The 20534-nt window shown below is 43.5% G+C and overlaps 1 protein-coding gene across 1 annotated transcript in view; it reads left to right on the top strand.

Annotated features, from left to right (window-relative positions):
* The window catches only part of LOC140453932 (dynein axonemal heavy chain 6-like), a 306453-nt gene that overhangs the window by 158226 nt on the left and 127693 nt on the right, over positions 1–20534 (top strand). The window contains exons 7-10 of the mRNA XM_072548792.1: positions 1847–1909; positions 4529–4667; positions 12016–12147; positions 13357–13613. Of these exons, the coding sequence (XP_072404893.1) occupies positions 1847–1909; positions 4529–4667; positions 12016–12147; positions 13357–13613 (591 nt within the window). The remainder of the gene's footprint in view (positions 1–1846; positions 1910–4528; positions 4668–12015; positions 12148–13356; positions 13614–20534) is intronic.

Genomic DNA, 20534 nt, shown 5'->3' with positions numbered 1-20534 from the left:
TCTCTTTTTCTTTAATACATTTCCTGACTTCCTTTGTCAGCCAAGGTTGTCTAATCCCTCCCCGGTTAATCTTTCTTTTCTTGGGAATGAACCTCTGTACAGTGTTTTCTTGGGAATGAACCTCTGGAACTCTATCAACAAACACATTGAGTTAGAACCCATCTATCACCCCCTGAGAAAAAGAACAGGAAATGATGTCACCACAGGAAATGACATCACAGAAAATGACATCACCAACCCAAACATATAAATAGAAAGCAGGAATCATATATAGTGCTTCACCTGGAGGCCCACTGAAGGTATTACCTAGTAGGGTGACAAAACATTTGGAAATGAACCTTCTAGCTCAGCGAGCAAACCTACATCCAGAACCTCAACCTGAGCTACAAATCTTCTCAAAACATTTCTTATTTTGGTCCTAACTGGCATCCCTCTTAATTTTAATCTGTGGCCCTTGATTCCATATTCCCCAACCAGGGGAAACATTTTACTTTCATCTACCTTGTCTTTAAATAGAGTCATAGAGTATATAACATAGAAACAGACCTTTTGGTCCAACTCATTCACACCAACCAGATCTTAAATTAATCCAGTCCCTCTTGCCTGCATTTGGCCCGTACTGCCTATCTTGCATGAAAACATTGACCCTTAGGTCCCTTTTAAATCTTTCCCCTCTCACCGTAAACCTCTGCTCTCTAGTTTTAGACTCCCTTACCCTGGGGAAAAACCTTTCTTTCCACATTAAGCCTCTCACCATCTTAGAAATACTCTGCACATCCATTCCTCTTACTAAAGTGAAAAACTAACATGTTCTTACCCCATTCACCAGCTGAAAACCACTTTATATCCTCCTCACAACATACATTTCTGTTAAGCTTGTATCATTTGTAAACTTGGAAATACTACATTTGGAGATGAAAGATGTGGTGTATGGCCTTTAATTCCTGGAAAAGTTACTTTTGGAAAGACTATTGCCTGCATACCAATGGTTGACGGGCAACACTTTCTGCTTATTTTTCAGTTTTATCCCTGTCAATTTTGGCTGCCTTGTCTCCCCCTATAGGTTCCTCCCATCGCTGTTCTTTCCTCCTGTAAGATCCTTCTTAGGATCTATGTAATGCATCCATATAAGGCTTGGGATCAGATTTTACTTATTCATGTTCTTGTGAAACACCTTGAAACATTTTACTACTTTAAAATGCTATTATAAATGCCATTTCTTTGTGGATGGAATTGTTTTTCAGGAAGAATAAATCAACTGGGAGCCTCATAAACTTTGTAATTCAACATTTGTACTTAAATTGTACTCTTGTATTATTTTGAGAGGAAGTCTAACTGAAGTCCACTCTGTGGTCTAAATATCTCCTTTGTGTCGATTGGAGACCAGGATTCCTTCTTCAGATCAATTTAGAAAGTTGTCACTGTTCCAGAATCCATCTTTTTTTGTTCCTCCCTGCACAAAATCCTGTTTGCAGACCAAGGAATATCCAGAGTTTTCTGGCAGCAATTATTTTGTGTCCTCCCCAAACCTGAACTGGGTGACATGGGGTCATATTAAATTTGAGTGAGACACACGATGTTCAAATCGCCGAATTTGATTGGCCAACCTGCCTACCTCACTCGCTGTAAATTGTGTAAACCTATTATCTCTGATTTATACTATGTATCAAGGCAGCTATGTGGAAAGTTTCATGAAAATTGTTTGAAAATTTTGATATTTCAACAATTCCCAGGAAGCAGCAGAAAATAAAGCAATAAAAAATCTGTCAGTTAGCAGAGATTGATTTGCTGGCTAGGCTTTTCCTTTGCTATCTTTTTGCCATAACTAATTCACATTCTTTTTCAGATGTTGGAAAGCTTTTAATGTTTGGAAAGTCAATATCCGTAACTTAAAGACCAGCAATAGCAGGTATTTTTTTTAAAAAGCATTCATGGGATGTGGCCAACATTTATTGTCCATCCATAATTATCCAGAATGTAGAACTGTTAATAGTTTGGAGTGACTTTGAGAGAAGCTATTCACTGATTTATTTAAAAGATGTGTGTTGGCATTTGGCCTGGAAGCAGTATAATATGGAAATTATATAATTTCTTTAAAAGGCATATTGAGCCTGTAAATATTTACAAGATTGTTTGAAAGGGACTTTCAAGAGTTTTAATCAATTGTAATCTGTTTGGATAATATGAAATGCTTGTTCACATGACCTATCAACCCTTGACCTGGAAGCAGCACCAGCAGGAAAACAAGTTAAGGTAGAAGATGTGTGGCTAGAAAACACAAAAGACCAGCTGCAGGCAGAAATGAGAAATTTAGCAGAGGACCTGGAAGGTGAAGGAAATCAACACATAGAGGCAGACACAAAGAGAAAGCAGAAATAAAGAGGAACACAAAGAATGCTTGTGAGGAGAAGGGGCAAATCACTCTTAGGAAGATGCCAGATTTTCTGTTTGAGAGAAAAGGAGACAGGAGTCCTTGGAGGTCCTGTTTCTACTGGCTATTATTGTCTAAAACCTGGACAACTATACAGGAGGACCCTGATTTATGAACATCTGACTTATAAATGCTCTTAATTATGAAGGCAATCCCTTACAGACATATCTTAATCTTTAAAATAAAGATCCATCATATGAATGTTTCCGCATACTTTGTTTTATATTGTTGTACGTTGTGTTCCTTATTTGCATCTGATTTGTGAACAAATTTAAAAATGAAACATATTTGCAAACCAGGGAGTACATGTATAAATGTCTCAAAACACTACAGAGCTGGGTGTTTTTCCTGTAGTGGCCAAACTGTGCAATGAGGTGTTACTGTTTAGTCAGTTGTAAAGGAACTTTGGAATACTACACCATTCAGATTGCCATGAAGTGAGCAAGAAATGGTACGTAGACAGCTGTCTTGCTGATGATTATCATGCCCATGAAACTCAAAGCTGAAGGTCGTTGTCAGATAAGAGTTCTACAGATTCTGTACGAATAAAGATTGTGGAACTGTATAGCTTTCTGGTGCCACATTTATGTAGGGATTGATGACAATGCCAAGTCTTTAATGAAAATCTTTTCACTTCATTCCCTTAAACTGCCTTTCCCAATTTGGCCCATCAACCCGAAAGCCTTTTTTCTGTGTCCATTACCTTTCAAATGTATTCTGATTCTGTTTCCAGAATTGTTGGGTCAGGCCTACGTTATATATTAAATCACTAGATTAAAATAGGTGTGTGTGTGTGTGTGTGTGTGTGATATGTGGGTGTGCTTGTGTAAGTGTCAGAGAGATATCAATGGTGTGTGATGTCTGTATATTCTGTGTCAGACATGTATGTGTGAGATTTAGGTGTATATATGTGTGGGTGTGCATATATATCTGCCTATTTATGTGTCTTAGTAGAAAACACCATATCCACAACATAGAAGTAGGCCATTTGTACTGAAAGAGAAAATGACCTATCCAGCCTAATTTTAATGTTACAGTTGTTGCTCAACATCTCAGAGCAACTTAAGTACTTATCCAATTACTTTATCAATTCATTGAGCATTTCTGCTTCCTCCAAGTTTTATGAGGAGATGATCGTGTCTGATAATGTCACTTGTTTAGTAATCCATAGGCCTGGATCAATGCTATAGTGGCATAGATTCAAATTCCATCAATTTAAATTCAACTCACCAATCTAAAATTGAGAAACCAATCCTCGTAATGGTGACTATGAAATAACTTTCCTGGTTTACTAATATGTTCAGGAAAAGCAATTTGCTGCTTTTACCCAGTCCAGCCTGTGTGTAACTCCAGAGTCACAGCAATGTGGTTGACTTGTAAGTGCCACTGAAGTGGCCTAACCTAATCAATTCTGGAGTCATTAGGAATGAACAACAAATGCTGGCCTTGACAGCGACACCCATATTTGATGAAGGAGTATAAGAAAAAAGTTAAAAATCACACAACACCAGGTTATAGTCTAACAGGTTTAATTGGAAGCACTAGCTTTTGGAGCGATGCTCCTTCATCAGGTGGCACAACCACCCGATGGAGTGGCGCTCCGAAAGCTAGTGCTTCCAATTAAACCTGTTGGACTATAACCTGGTGTTGTGTGATTTTTAACTTTGTACACCCTAGTCCAAATTATAAGAAAAAAAGCCTTGCAGCAATGTGTTCTGGCTCTCCAGAATCCTTTGGGCAACTTATCTCTAATTTTTCCACCAGTTACTTTGCAATATGCTCCTTGGTTATTAATCTCTCTGCCAAAGGACATATGTCATCTCTATCTAATTGATCCAGGCCCCTCATAACATTATTTGTGCAATTATGCCTCCCAAAAACTTTCTTTGTTCCAAAGAAATCAGCCCATTCTTTTCAATCTTTTCCTGTGGCTAAACTTCTCCATTCCTAACAAAATCCAAAAACAAACTTGTGAGATGGAAAGTAAAGCTTCCACTTTAGCTCAGCTGTGCCCTATGAGAAGCTTCTCTCGCTAAGCGCTTCACTCTTTTTTTCACTTTCCCATCTTCACCTATGGATTCTGTTTTTGGTTGCCAGGATGATTATGACAAAGCAACTGTTTCTCGCTGATGAAATCTTTCGACGTTGTCTGTATTATATCCGTGCCCTGTGTGAAAATGCCAGCTCGAGCAATGGAGGTCTGGGAACTGGTGAAGATGCTATTGTCTTTGTGAAGGTATATCTGGTAACTTTGTATCTCTTTTGTTTCATGAGAAAGTTCAAGCCCCACACCAGAGGCTTAAGCACAAAATCCAGGTTGACATTCCCTGCCCAGTACAGCATTGAGGGAGCACTGCAAGTAGCAGAGGTGCTGCTTTTCAGATACGATGTCAAACTGAGTACCCCTCAGAGAGGCAAAAAAGAAGGGGGTAACAAGGAAGTTATAGCTTAGTGTCACCATTACTTGGTATCACATAGAGTGAAATGAATTGCTAAAGACTGGCACCCATGATGCTGGGAACCTCTGGAGGAGATGACGGATGATCACTTGGCACTCCTAGCTCTGTTGATCACTTGCTGCTTATATTATTTGGCATACAGTAGTTCATTATGTAGCTTCACCAGGTTGTCACCCCAATTTTAGTGATGCTCCTGGCTTGCCCTCATCCACCTTTCATTGATACAGGATTGTTCTTTTGCTCGATGGTATTGGTAAGTTGTATTAGTCATAGAGTCATAGAAATGTACAGCATGGAAACAGACCTTTTGGTCCAATCCGTCCATGCCGACCAGATATCTCAACCCAATCTAGTCCCACCTGCCAGCACCTGGCCCATATCCCTCCAAATCCTTCCTATTCATATACCCATCCAAATGCCTCTTAAATGTTGCAATTGTACCAGCCTCCACCACATCCTCTGGCAGCTCATTCCATACACATACCACCCTCTGTGTGAAAAAGTTGCCCCTTAGGTCTCTTTTATATCTTTCCCCTCTCACCCTAAACCTATGCCCTCTAGTTCTGGACTCCCTGACCCCAGGGAAAAGACTTTGTCTATTTATCCTATCCATGCCCCTCATAATTTTGTAAACCTCTATAAGGTCACCCCTCAGCCTCCGATGGTCCAGGGAAAACAGCCCCAGCCTGTTCAGCCTCTCCCTGTAGCTCAGATTCTCCAACCCTGACAACATCCTTATAAATCTTTTCTGAACCCTTTCAGGTTTCGCAACGTCTTTCCGATAGGAAGGAGACCAGAATTGCACACAATATTCCAACATTGGCCTGACCAATGTCCTGTACAGCCGCAACATGACCTCCCAACTCCTGTACTCAATATTCTGACTAATAAAGGAAAGCATACCAAATGCCTTCTTCACTATCCTATCTACCTGCGACTCCACTTTCAAGGAACTATGAACCTGCACTCCAAGGTTTCTTTGTTCAGCAACACTCCCTAGGACCTTAACATTAAGTGTATAAGTCCTGCTCAGATTTGGATGGTTTCAAATGAATTGGATGGTTTTGGAGAGTTATGTGCTGGATGCTGGCAGGTGGGACTAGATTGGGTTGGGATTGCTGTTTGGCATGGACGGGTTGGACTGAAGGTTCTGTTTCTATGCTGTACATCTCTATGACTCTATAATACAACACTAAGACAAACTATATTGCAAAGATGAGTGGTAGGCTGGAAGAAACTGTTAAGGTTCAACAAAGAATTTCAAAAGTAATAAAAAGAGCAAAAATAAATAATTAAAGAAAAACAGATAAAAAACAAATATAAAAATAGATAGCAAAAGTTCTTTAAGGAAAGAAAGAGAAATAAATATTGGCCCATTTGAGAATGAGACTGGGCAATTAATATTGAGGAATACAGACATGGCAGAGATGTCACATTATATGTTGTAACAGTATTAATGATGGAAACCATTATTACCCTCACAAAAGTAACAGGTAAAAGAGCTTGGGGTAAAATTACTGAACAATCTATTGGGATTGAAGACAGACAAATCCCCAGGGCCTGATGGCCTACATCCTAGGAGTTTAAAGGATGTGGCAGCAGAGATAATGGATCCAGAGATTGGTTATAATATTCCAAAGTTTGCAAGTTGAGGGAAAGGTTCCAATGGATTGGAAAAATACTAATATAACACCCTTAACAGCTCACTGCACAGTAGTTATTTTATTGACTTGATCATTCTTCTCAAGCGGACTACTTCAGAAAATTGTACTAAGGGAAGAAAGAACAATTGTGAAAACATTTATACTTACAGGAAATGTCATGGATGTAAAATCTAGTCAATACTCAAACTGACACACCAGAAGACTGTTCTGGTGTATCCTTTCACCTCCATTCACCAACAGTAACACAGATGGTTGATCTCCATAACATTCCATAGAACATAGAACATCACAGAGCAGTATAGGTCCTTCGGCCCTTGATATTGCACCGACCGAAGGAATCAATCTGAAGCCCATCTAACCTACACTATTCTATTCTTGTCCATATGCCTATCCAATGCCCATTTAAATGCCCTTAAAGTTGGCAAGTCTACTACAGTTGCAGGCAATGCATTCCTCATCCCTACTACTCTCTGAGTAAAGAAACTACCTCTGACATCTGACTTATACCTGTCACCCCTCAATTTAAAGCTATGTCCTCTCGTGCTAGCCATCACCATCCAAGGAAAAAAGCTCTCACCGTCCAACCTATCTAACCCTCTAATTATCTTATTTGTCTCAATTAAGTCACCTCTCAATCTTCTTCATTCTAATGAAAACAACCTCAAGTCCCTCAGCCTTTCCTTGTAAGGCCTTCCCTCCATACCAGGCAACATCTTAGTATATCTCCACTGAACCCTTTCCAAAGTTTCCACACCTTTTCTATAATGCGGTGACCAGAACTGTACACAATACTCCAAGTGTTAGTGCACTAGAGTTTCGTACAACTGCAGCATTTCCTCCTGGTTCTGTCAGTCAATCTCTCTAACAATAAAAGCTAACACACCATATGCCTTCTTAATAGCCCTATCAACCTGGGTGGCAACTTTTGAGGATCTATGTACCTGGACATTGAGATCTCTCTGCTCATCTACACTGCCAACAATCTTATCATTAGCCCAGTACCCTGCATTTAAGTAACTCCTTCCAAAGTGAATCACCTCACACTTCTCTGCATTAAACTCCATTTGCCACCTCTCAGCCCAGCTCTGCAGCTTATCTCTGTCTCTCTGTAACCTACAACAATCCTTTGTCACCATCCACAACTCTATCGACCTTAGTGTCATCTACAAATTTACTAATCCATCCTTCTCTGCCCTCATCTGGGTCATTTATAAAAATGACAAACAACAGTGGACCCAAAACAGATCCTTGCGGTACCCCAACAGTAACTGAACTCCAGGATGAACATTTTCCAACAACCACCACCCTCTGTCTTCTTTCAGCTCGCCAATTTCTGATCCAAACCACTAAATCACCCTCAATCCCATGCCTCCGTGTTTTGTGCAATAACCTACCATGGGGAACCTTATCAAACGCCTTACAGAAATCCATGTACACCATATCAACTGCTTTACCATCATCTACCTATTAGGTCACCATCTCAAAAAACTCAATAAGGTTTGTGAGGCACGACCTACCCTTCACAAAACCATGTTGACTGTCCCTAATCAACTTATTCCTCTTTAGATGGTTATTAAATCCTATCTCTTATAACCCTTTCCAACACTTTACCCACAACTTAAATGGCGGAAAGGTGGCACAGTGGTTAGCACTGCTGCCTCACAGCGCCAGAGACCCGGGTTCAATTCCCGCCTCAGGCGACTGTGTGGAGTTTGCACGTTCTCCCCGTGTCAGCGTGGGTTTCCTCCGGGTGCTCCGGTTTCCTCCCACAGTCCAAAGATGTGCAGGTCAGGTGAATTGGCCATGCTAAATTGCCCGTAGTGTTAGGTAAGGGGTAAATGTAGGGGTATGGGTGGGTTGCGCTTCGGCGGGTCGGTGTGGACTTGTTGGGCCGAAGGGCCTGTTTCCACACTGTAAGTAATCTAATCTAATAAAAAAAACCGAAGTAAGGCTCACAGTCTATAATTTGCAGGGTTGTCTCTACTCCCCTTCTTGAACTAGAGGACAACATTTGCTATCCTCCAGTCTTCTGGCACTATTCCTGTAGATACTTTCCTTCCCCACCCTAAACCGCCATGCCTCCTTCTTCAGTCCACATGAAGAGCTGGCAATCCACCTTTTCCATCTCAGCATCCTATTTAATACTAACTGAGCATGTTCTGTCCATCACCATGACCACCGACATCCATCTCCCATTATTGTCTATTTCCACTCCTTCTTCAACATATCTGCTGTTGAAATTATCATCTAAGCTTTTGTTAGTTCAAAACCGTAGCATTCCAGTGCTCAGCTCCCACTTTTCATCCCCCCATGACCTCAAGTTCATCCAAGATTCTGCTCCCCGTATCCTTGTCTTGTTCACCCATAAGTCCTTTCCTAAGTGGCTTGTATTAGCAAGGTGTTAGTTAAAACACAAGTAAGAAAACTTGGGTAACTTCAGGTTTCTGGACTCTAGAATGTGGGAGGTTGACCAGGACTTCATTGGAATAGTCAAGTCTAGAGGTGACTACCTGGTCAGGTCCACACCCCCCTACGACCCACCCTCCAATCCTGGCACTTTCCCCTGCCACCGCAGGAACTATAAAACCTGCACCCACACGTCCTCCCTCACCTCTATCCAAGGCCCTAAAGGAGCCTTCCACATCCATCAAAGTTTTACCTGCACATCCACTAATATCATTTATTATATCCATTGCTCCCGATGTGGTCTCCTCTACATTGGGGAGACTGGGCGCCTCCTAGCAGAGCGCTTTAGGGAACATTTCTGAGACACCCGCACCAATCAACCAAACCGCCCTGTGGCCCAACATTTCAACTCCCCCTCCCACTCTGCCGAGGACATGGAGGTCCTGGGCCTCCTTCACTGCCGCTCCCTCACCACCAGATGCCTGGAGGAAGAACGCCTCATCTTCCGCCTCGGAACACTTCAACCCCATTTCCTCATTTCCCCTTCCCCCACCTCATCCTAGTTTCAAACTTCCAGCTCAGTAACTGTCCCCATGACTTGTCTGGACTTGTCCGACCTGTCTAGCTCCTTTTCCACCTATCCACTCCACCCTCTCCTCCCTGACCTATAACCTTCATCTCCTCCCCCACTCACCCATTGTACTCTATGCTACTCTCTCCCCACCCCCACCCTCCTCTAGCTTATGTCTCCACGCTTCAGGCTCACTGCCTTTATTCCTGATGAAGGGCTTTTGCCCGAAACGTCGATTTCGCTGCTCCTCGGATGCTGCCTGAACTGCTGTGCTCTTCCAGCACCACTAATCCAGAATTTGGTTTCCAACATCTGCAGTCATTGTTTTTACCTAAGTCTAGAGGTAGCCAAGGCATGAGGCATGTTTCAGCAGAGGAAAAAATGAGCCAAGTACTTGGGCATCTTACAGAGGTATCTCTCTTGAAATGTATCTCAGGTTCAAGTACAACCACCTGATGAAGGAGCATCGCTCCGAAAGCTAGTGTTTCCAATTAAACCTGTTGGACTGTAACCTGGTGTGTGATTTTTAACAAGGTTCAAGCATGACACTGATGTCGCAAATTGTCTGTTTCAGCCTGAGACAGTTCATTGTCAGAGAGAGGAATGGTGTCAGTCTCTAAAATGCGGAGTTTATATTGAGAAACGAAAACAAGTGGCTTCAGTTTTCTATATATTTAAGTGATTTGGAGGTGCTGGTGTTGGACTGGGGTACACCTGTTGGACTAAAACCTGGTGTTGTGTGATTTTTAACTAAAAATATTTAAGTGGAGTAACTTTCTGCTTGTATTGTAATTGTTGCAATAAGCAGTCCATCCACTTAGGGTAGTAGAGGGGTCAAGAGAGAATGTGGTGAGGTCAGCCTAGATGCTGCATACATGTGAAAACTGACATGCTTTTTGGGTGACTCCACTGACCAGCTGCATACAATAGGAGGGGCCTGTAGGCCAGCCGAGGTCATGTTCAACATCAGGGAGAGAGTCTATGAACAGCCATTCTCTGACTGCAGATGAATATTTAGAACCAAGTGGGTGCTGTCCCACCAAGCTGGGTGACAGTAGAGAAATGTTGGAGAATTGTTCAATGAACTCTGTCAAAGTTTCAAAGGACAAAAGAGTATACAATGCTCTTTGTGACCTCGGTAAGGGCTAGTTCCATATGGTAATGTGGATAAAAACCTGATTGGAGGGATTTAAACCTGGAAGTGGCGTTGCAGTGGCTCAGTGGCTAGCACTGCTACTTCACAGCACCAGGGACCTGGATTCGATTCCAGCCTCAGGCAACTGTCTGTGTGGAGTTTGTACACTCTCCCTGTGTCTGCATGGGTTTCCTTTAGGTTTCCTCCCAAAATCCAAAGATGTGCAGGTTAGGGTGGTTAGCCACGGGAATTGCAGGATTACAGGGATAGCGTAGTGAAGTTGGTGTAGGAGAGATACTCTTCAAAGGGTCAGTGTGAACTCGATGGGCCAAGCAGTCTGATTCCACACTGTAAGGAAACTATAATTCAATGAAAAGACAGGCACATACTTGGGAAGGGACAGCACATTTTTTACTTTGGTGAGAAAAGGGACATTGGAGACAGGCCAGTAGTTTGCAAAGATGGTGGGATCAGGAGTCAGTTTCTTTGAGAGGTGATGATGGCAGATTTGAAGGAGAAAGGGACAGAATATGAGGATAAGACGATTGTCAATTAGCATGAGAACCAGGAAGTAGTCAGTAGTCTATTAGAAGTAGGGAAGAAAGGATCAGCAACAATGGGCTAGACAAGCTTGTAGAGGGATGAAGAGAGATAGGAAAGAAGCTGAAGAAGGAAACAAGTTCAGGCCTAGAAACCTTAGGGGATGATTGTGGACTCGGAGGAGGAATGGAAGTGATTGGATTGTCTCAATCTTGCTAAAAAGAACCATAAGCTCCTCACATTTGTTCTTGGAGATGATAGTGGAGAGGATTAAGAAGGCAGCCTGCTATGGGAGAATCTTGCCAAGGGTACACTTTACATCCAGGCTGATTGTGGAATGGTGAGCACCTTTCTGAAATGGGAACAGGGCCTGATCAAGCTTTATGTGATCTATCCTAAGGCAGCAGGAAATAACCAAACCATTGTCTGCCACTTTGTTCAGGTCTGTGTCCCTTAAACTTCAGCCAGTGGAGGCAGGCACTGTACTGGGTATGACAAAACTGAGAGACAGTAATTGTTTTAATGGAGACTAGAGTGTCAAAGTTAGAGGTGAGGGTCCAGCAGCAAATCGAGTTGTACAGAAACATACATGGAGGTAGAGAGCTAGATTAATAGAAATCTGAGGACCCAGCGCTGAGTGAATTGGGAAGATTTTCTTAGAAGTGGATGTGTTTTGGATGATGGAGAAAGTTGAAGGATTATAGCGAACAATCTGTTCTCCAAGCTGCATCTAATATGTGAGAGAGTGACCTCTGTCTGACATGATTCCATGGAATTTTTATCATCAATTTTATGTTTTTCACTTTCAGTTGGATGGAACGAATACCTATTCATGTGAGGAGTTTGCTGAAATCCAATCTGAACAGTGTAACTATGCACTGAAGAAGCTTTGTGAACTCAGATACAAAATCATTCAATCCGTCAAAGAGGCCTGTCTGGAGGTAATTGTGCAGCTTTTAATCACCTCTAGCCCTGCCTTCAATTGTAAACAGCTTTGGGGAAGCTGAGCAATACGAACACTAAAGGCAGTGAACAGCTCCAGAGACCCAGTAAGGAGGTTGCAATCGATAGTGGCTCTGGCAGCTTATTCACAGCGAGTTAGTCTCAATAAAAAAAAGCATAGGATCAAGCCACCTCGTCCCTCCAGTTTGTTCTATCATTCAATCAGAACTTGCTGGGGCTCAATTTGCTCTCTTTGATTTGTACCCCTTACCTAATCAAATAGTTCAAAAACAGAAGTCATTGGGAATATTTTAGTTTTTTTTTAATGGGCCAAGAGCTGGCAATGAGACTGGGTTAATTTAGGAAATCTGGTCGGCATGGAAAAGTTGATCCGAAGGGTCTATTTCTGTACTGTACATCTCTATAATTCTATGACTAAACCTAATAGGTAATTCAGCCACCACTTTGTTACATAAAAGCACGGAAATAGGAGCAAGGATATGCCATTTGGCGTATTGAACCCATTCCATCATTCAACATGAACGTGACTAATCCTCTACCTCAATACGATACGTGTGTGCTTCCCCGATATCCTTTGACATAGAAATCTCGAAATATATTTCTTCCTTAAATACATTCAGCGACTTGTCCTCCACTGGTGGTGGTTGAGAATTCCACAGGGTCAATTCCTCAGTGATCAAAAACTTTCTTCACATCACAGTCTTCAAGGTCAATCCTGTATCCTGAGGCCTTAGACCAGATGGTAATGCAGATTTGAGGTTACAGTCATGTCAAATAGGATTTTATTGACTGACGGGGCAATTCTAGGAGTTAAATAGCCAACTCCTGTTCCTTAATCATGTGTTTGTATATGATCTGTTGTTCTTCGAGCTTCTATCTTTTGAAACTCAACTAAAGATTGATAATGGACTCAGGGGAGCTGAAACAAACAGGTAGCATTTATTTCACTACTAGATAACCTGTCAATCATGGCACTTTAGGAGTACATGGGTTTTTTTCTTTCTCAAATGAATGTTTCTTTTGTCATTTTGTAAAGAACAAAACATTTAAATAACTTCAGATGACTATATGAGAGATCCAAAGGGGTTTTTCTTTCTTCAGTTTGAAAAATAAGGCATATTTCCCCCCAAAATTAATGGAAAGGCAATTTTAATATATATTCTTTGTACTTCTTACTAATTCTGCAGAAAGCCAAAATGGAAGGATTTGGGAATGTATTCCGAGCAGAGCCCGGTGATTCCATTGAAAGGCCTGCATTGACTGAAATTATAGAGTCCAGACCACTCCTTGCACTGTTCTTCAAGTTCCTGAAGCTCGTGGACTACCTGTTCCAGGAGCTGGTCTGTCGTCTGGTTAAAACTGCTGTTCAACTATTATTGGATGCCTTGACTGATTCATATATGAGGACCTCAACAGATGAGAGAAGGAATGAGGAATTGCTGAGGTGGGGAGTGAAAGCTTGGTCTCTCCTGATCTGATTGTTGAGCTTAGTAATAAACATAAAATTGGGTTCATGGCTTTGTACTCAAATTGGATGTGGTCCTGTGATGTAGCAGTAGCATCCTTAACTTTGGATCGGAAGCTTCAGGTTTACAATGTATACCAGGATATCTTAGCCGAAGAAATTGTGTTCATAACTGGGCCAAACAGGTTGATTACAGACTGTAAATCCTTCCAATATCTAAGATGGGAGTGAAAGTCTCCGAATTGACTAGCCTAACTACAGAAGAAAATTGCATGGCTGGAGCAATCCAAAGGAAGTCCACGGCCTAATCTTTAAAAATGTGGCTGGGAGAAAAGATGGAGGGAACGAAGTGATTCTCACAGGAAACAACTGGTTCTCAGCTATTCATCAGTTGTATTAATGATTGCAGATGTAGGGTTAGCTCAGTCAGGTACATTGCAATAGTATGTTGCAGGATGATGTACATGCCATTGATTCATTTCTTGTGTAGTAGTAGATCACGGAGGCCAGCTTGCCCATTACTTGGCATAAAATAATCCCCTTCAAGTGAGAGAATCATTGTCTCTCTTTAACTGAAAGGTTAAATATGGTCCCTCATGGGTTCTGGCTAATTACCCTTCCCCAACTGATGGCAGTTTAAAAAACAATGTTATCCCATCTAAAACAGAAATTAGGCAAAATATTTTCTTTCAGAAGACAATAAGTCTTTGGAACTCTCTCCCTGAAAAGGTGGCAGTGTCTATTCAAGTAGAGCCCTTGAGTATTTTAAAGACAGAAGTAGTTTGATTCTTGTGAAGCAAGGGAGTGAAAGGTTATCAGGGGTAAGTGGGAATGTGGATTTAAGATTACAATCAAATCAGCTGTGATCTTATTGAACAGCAGAGCTGGCTTGATGGATCTAAATTGTATGTTCATATGAAACAGCAGCAGAGAACCAATGATATGAAAGCAAAATATTGAGGGTGATGGAAGTCTGAAATTAAAACCAAAATGTTGGAAATACTCAACAGGGTCTGGCAGTATTAATGGAGACAGAAACATAGTTAACAGCTCAGATTTGCATCTTTGAGATAGCAAATAGGAGTTGAGAATTTTCCATAAACCTGCCTCTATTTCTCTCAAAGCAGCATGCATAGTTTGGAAACTGGCCTACCTCCATTTGAAGCAGACCTGAGGTGACATTGTAAACAGGTGGATACTGAGTCTGGCATCTCACAATGGCCACCTTCATTAGATATCGACCAAGTTCTCAACATTTCTGGTATAGTCAATATATGTATATCCCTCTTGCCCCTTCTGTGCATCCTGTGCAACCTTTATACCACCCATTACCATTCCACACATCTCATTCCCCTTCGATCTCCCCACATCCTAACATACATCCATGTCTATTCATGACCCTCTATACACATTCTTCCAGCATTCACCAAACCCTATAACACTTCTGACACTTCACTGAAATGTTCATCCAACAATGAAAATGTTGATTCAAAAACTACTTCATGGAAACAATTCTCCCAGCACTTCATAAAGCTGTCAATGAAATGCATCAGTTGAAGTAGTTAAAGTGTCAGCGGATGAGCATTTTGGGAATATTGACCATAACACTGTCTGTTTCAGTCCTTATGGAAAGGGGAAGGACAATGCAGACGTTAAGTGGGTAAATTGGGGAAAGCCAATTTCAATATCATTGGACAGGATCTGGCAGATACAGACCAGGAGCAGCTACTTGTATGTAAGTCTATATTTGGAAAGTGAGAGTTTTTTAAATGTAGCATAATGAAAATTCAAGGCCAGTATCTTCCTCAAAGAGGGAAGGGCAGCAAATCCAGGGAAGCCTGGGTGTCAAGGGATATTGAGAGTTTGATGAAGAAAAAGGAAGCATATGTTAGGTATAGCGCATTAAAACAGTAGAGGCCCTTCAAAAGTATAGAGAGTGTAGGGTGTGCTTAAAAGAGAAACTGGGGGGAGAGTGGAGCCATGAAATATCTTGGGCAGAAAGGATTAAGGAAAACGTCGAGCCATTTTATAGGTACAGTCAGAATAAGAGAATCACCAGGGAAGGAAAGGGCCTATTAGAGACCAAAGGGGCAACTTGTGTGTGGAGCCAGTGGACATGGGTGAGGACTGAAATGAATACTTCTCATCTGTATTCACAGAGGAGAAATGTCAAAAGTCACATGATGCCAGGCTATAGTTCAACAGGTTTATTTGAAACCAAAAGCTCTCACTGCGCTGCTCCTTCATCGACACGATGAAGGAGCAACGCTCCAAAAGCTTGTGATTTCAGCTAAACCTATTGGACTATAGCCTGGCATTGTGTGACTTCTGATCTTGTCCACCCCAGTCAATAACTGGCACCTCCACATACAGAGGAGAAAGGCATTGCATCTGGGGATTTCAGTTGGGATGTTGTAGAACATGTTAAGATGAATAAAGAGGAGATATTAGATGTTTTAGTGGGCATAAAGGAGCATAAATCCCCAGGGCTTAATGGGATATATTTCAGGCTGCTATGGGAGGCAAGTGAGGAGATTGCTGGGGCTCTGGCTGAGATACCTCATACTTCCCTGGCCACAGGTGAAGTGCCTGATGGCTGGAGGATAATTAATGTCGTTCCTCTGTTCAAGAAGGGCATCAGGGACAGGTCAGGTAATTGCTGACCAGTTGGTATGATGAGGTGAGAAGGAAATTATTGGAAAATTTTTAAGGGAAGGGATTAATCAAGACTTGGAAAGGAAGAGGTTGATTAGGGATAGGCAGCATGGATTTAATAGAGGGTGATTCTGCCTGACTAAAGATATTAATGAGGGTAGTGCACGATTGGTCAGTTGGTAAATTGGGCAGAGCAATGACAAATAGAATTTAATTTGGGTAAGTGAGAGGTGATGCATTTTGGGATTCTAATAAGTGAAGCATTTACACAATAAATGGTAGGTTCCTAAGGAATGCTGAGGGACAAAGGAACCTTGGTGCATAGGTCTACAGATCCCTGAAGGTGTTAGGTCAGGTAGACAAGGTGATGAAGAAGGCATATGGGATGCTTGCCTTCATTAGCTGGGGACATAGAATATAGGAGCAAGGAATATAGGAGCTTGTTATAACTTTATAAAAGCTGAAAATGTGTTGCTGGAAAAGTGCAGCAGGTCAGGCAGCATCCAAGGAACAGGAGAATCGACGTTTCGGGCATCAGCCCTTCTTCAGGAATGAGGAAAGTGTGTCCAGCAGGGTAAGATAAAAGGTAGGGAGGAGGGACTTGGGGGAGGGGCATTGGGAATGCGATAGGTGGAGGGAGGTCAAGGTGAGGGTGATAGGCCGGAGTGGGGTGGGGGCAGAGAGGTCAGGAAGAAGATTGCAGGTTAGGAAGGCGGTGCTGAGTTTCTCCTCGATAACTTTATAAAACTTTGGGTAGGCCCCAAAGGAAAACCGTGTTCAGTTCCAGTCACCACACTATTGGAAGGATTTGAATGTACTGGAGATGGTGCAGACGGGATTCACCAGGTTGTTGTCTGGGGTAGAAAGTCTCCGTTATGTGGAGACACTGGTTAGGTTGGAGCAGAGGAGGCTGAGGGGGTGGGTGGTGGAATCTGATTGAGGTATACAAAGCAATGAAAGACAGAGGCAGAGTAGATCGTGAGAATCTTTTCCATATGGCAGATGTGAAGACCAGAGGGCATATGTTTAAGGTGAGGAGTAAGCGGTTTAGAAGACATCAGAGAATTTTTTTTTCATCGAGAGACTGGTAGAGATGTGAAATTTGCTGCCTGAGGTGGGAATGTTTACAATTTTAGCAGTATCTGGATGAGCACTTAAAATGCCAGGACATTGTAGGCTATGGATCAAGTGCAGGTAAATGGGATTCATCTAGTTGGCATCTGTTGGTTGGCGTGGGCATGGTTGGCCAAAGGGCTTGTTTCTAAGTTGCCTGACCCTGAGACTATGCCTGTTTAATTCATACTGCTACAAAGAAGCTTTAATTCATAGTCCAATCAAATATTCTCAAAATAGACGCGCAAGTATTTAAAAACCATTTCTAAGAAAAAAATAACTTTATTACAAGCTCATGGAACTGTTATTCAGGGCAGAGGTTAGGGATTTTATAGTAGGTAACTCACTTCCTAACTCATCAATACCTGTCCACCATCAACAACACAAAAGTCAGGGGTATGATGGGAATACTCTTCACTTACCTGGTTAAATGCAGCTCGAACAGCATTCAAAAGGTTTGACATCATCCAGAACAAAATAATTTTCAAGGCTACTAGGAATGGAAACTAAATGTTGGTCTAGCCAGCAACACCCGCATCTCATGTATGAATTAAAAATAGCCAAAATTAAAAATTGGCTTCACAGATGTGTAAACAAATCCACTAATCTGAATTCCTTAGTGGACTGGGGCTCAGCCAAGCATTCGTAACAGGATTGTGGAACATAGCTGTTTCAATAAATGCTCAGGCTCTCCTGAGGATTGACTTCATTGAATGATAAGTCGGCCAAGTATCAATTTGTTAAAAAGGTTTGAATGTGTTCAGTCTTAGTATTCTAATACATTAAATTTCATTTGTTAAACATGATTGATCATCTGAAATTCGATGCATTTATTGAAAGATTAAAGGCAATTTTCTTTCACTGCTGTCCCTGTCCTGCTCCTGCTGTTGTTTCTGACTTGGTCCTGTTCCTGTCCTGTTCCTGTCCTGCTCCTGTTCCTGCCCTGCTCCAGTTCCTGCTCCTGTTCCTGTCCCGCTCCTGTTCCTGTTTTGCTCCTGTTCCTGCCCTGCTCCTGTTCCTGCCCTGCTCCAGTTCCTGCTCCTGTTCCTGTCTCGCTCCTGTTCCAGTCTCGCTCCTGTTCCAGTCTCGCTCCAGTTCCTGTCCGGCTCCAGTTCCTGCCTCGCTCCTGTTCCTGTCTCGCTCCTGTTCCTGTCCAGATCCTGTTCCTGTCCAGATCCTGGTCCTGTCCAGATCCTGGTCCTGTTCTGCTCCTGTTCCTGTCCTGCTCCTGTTCCATTCCTGCTCCTGTTCCTGTTCCTGTCCTGCTCCTGTTCCTGTCCCGCTCTTGTTCCTGTCCCGCTCTTGTTCCTGTCCCGCACCTGTTCCTGTCCAGATCCTGTTCCTGTCTAGATCCTGTTCCTGTCTTGCTCCTGTTCCTGTCCAGATCCTGTTCTTGTCCAGATCCTGTTCCTGTCTTGATCCTGTTCCTGTCCAGATCCTGTTCCTGTCCAGATCCTGTTCCTGTTCTGCTCCTGTTCCTGTCCCGCTCCTGTTCCTGTCCCGCTCCTGTTCCTGTCCCGCACCTGTTCCTGTCTAGCTTCTGTTCTTGTCTCGCTCCTGTTCTTGTCTCGCTCCTGTTCCTGTCTCGCTCCCATTCCTAACCTGTTCCTGTTCCTGCCTCGCTCCTGTTCCTGCCTCGCTCCTGTTCCTGTCCTGCTCCTGTTCCTGTCTTGTTCCTGTTCCTGTCCCGCTCCTGTTCCTGTCCCGCTCCTGTTCCTGTCCGGCTCCAGTTCCTGCCTCGCTCCTGTTCCTGTCCCGCTCCTGTTCCTGTCCCGCTCCTGTTCCTGTCTCGCTCCGGTTCCTGTCCCGCTCCTGTTCCTGTCCCGCTCCTGTTCCTGTCCCGTTCTGTTCCTGTCTCGCTCCGGTTCCTGTCTCGCTCCTGTTCCTGTCCCGCACCTGTTCCTGTCTAGCTTCTGTTCTTGTCTCGCTCCAGTTCCTGTCTCGCTCCCATTCCTAACCTGTTCCTGTTCCTGCCTCGCTCCTGTTCCTGCCTCGCTCCTGTTCCCGTCCTGCTCCTGTTCCTGTCTTGTTCCTGTTCCTGTCCTGCTCCTGTTCCTATCCCGCTCCTGTTCCTATCCCGCTCCTGTTCCTGTCCCACTCCTGTTCCTGTCCTGCTCCTGTTCCTGTCCCGCTCCTGTTCCTGTCCGGCTCCTGTTCCTACCTCGCTCCTGTTCCTGCCTCGCTCCTGTTCCTGTCTCGCTCCCATTCCTAACCTGTTCCTGTTCCTGCCTCGCTCCTGTTCCTGTCTTGCTCCTGTTCCTGTCTTGCTCCAGGTCCTGTCCTGCTCCAGGTTCTGTCCTGCTCCTGTTCCTTTCCTGCTCCTGTTCCTGGCTGCTCCGGTTCCTGTCACACTTTTGTTCCTGTCTCGCTCTTGCTCCTGTCTCGCTCTTGGTCCTGTCTTGCTCCAGTTCCTGTCTCGCTCCAGTTCCTGTCTGGCTCCTGTTCCTGTCTCACTGCTGTTCCTGTCTCGCTCCTGTTCCTGTCTCGCTCCTGTTCCAGTCTCGCTCCTGTTCCTGTCCTGCTCCTGTTCCTATCTCGCACCAGTTCCTGTCCGGCTCCAGTTCCCGTCTTACTCCAGTTCCTGTCTCGCTCCTGTTCCTGTCCCGATTTCTGTTCCTGTCTTGCTCCTGTTCCTGTCTCACTCATGTCCCTGTCCTGTTCCTGTTTCTGTCTCGCTCCTGTTCCTGTCTCGCTCCTGTTCCTGTCTTGTTCCAGTTCCTGTCTCGCTCCTGTTCCTGTCCCGCTTCTGTTCCTGTCTTGTTCCTGTTCCTGTCTCGCTTCTGTTCCTGTCTCACTCCTGTTCCTATCTCGCTCCTGATCCTGTTGTCCTCCCATTCCTGCCTTGCTCCTGTTCCTGCCTTGCTCCTGTTCCTGTCCCACTCCTGTTCCTGTCTCGCTCCTGTTCCTATCTTGCTCCTATTCTATCTTGCTCCTGTCCCTGTCCTGCTCCAGATCCTGTCCTGCTCCAGGTCCTGTCCTGCTCCAGGTTCTGTCCTGCTCCTGTTCCTTTCCTGCTCCTGTTCCTGTCCTGCTCCGGTTCCTGTTTCACTTCTGTTCCTGTCCTGCTCCTGTTCCTGTCTCGCTCCTATTCCTGTCTCGCTCTTGCTCCTGTCTCCCTCTTGCTCCTGTGTC

The sequence above is a fragment of the Chiloscyllium punctatum genome, chromosome 3, assembly GCF_047496795.1.
Source record: "Chiloscyllium punctatum isolate Juve2018m chromosome 3, sChiPun1.3, whole genome shotgun sequence".
Lineage (NCBI taxonomy): Eukaryota > Metazoa > Chordata > Chondrichthyes > Orectolobiformes > Hemiscylliidae > Chiloscyllium > Chiloscyllium punctatum.
This window is presented reverse-complemented; position numbering and strand designations above follow the sequence as displayed.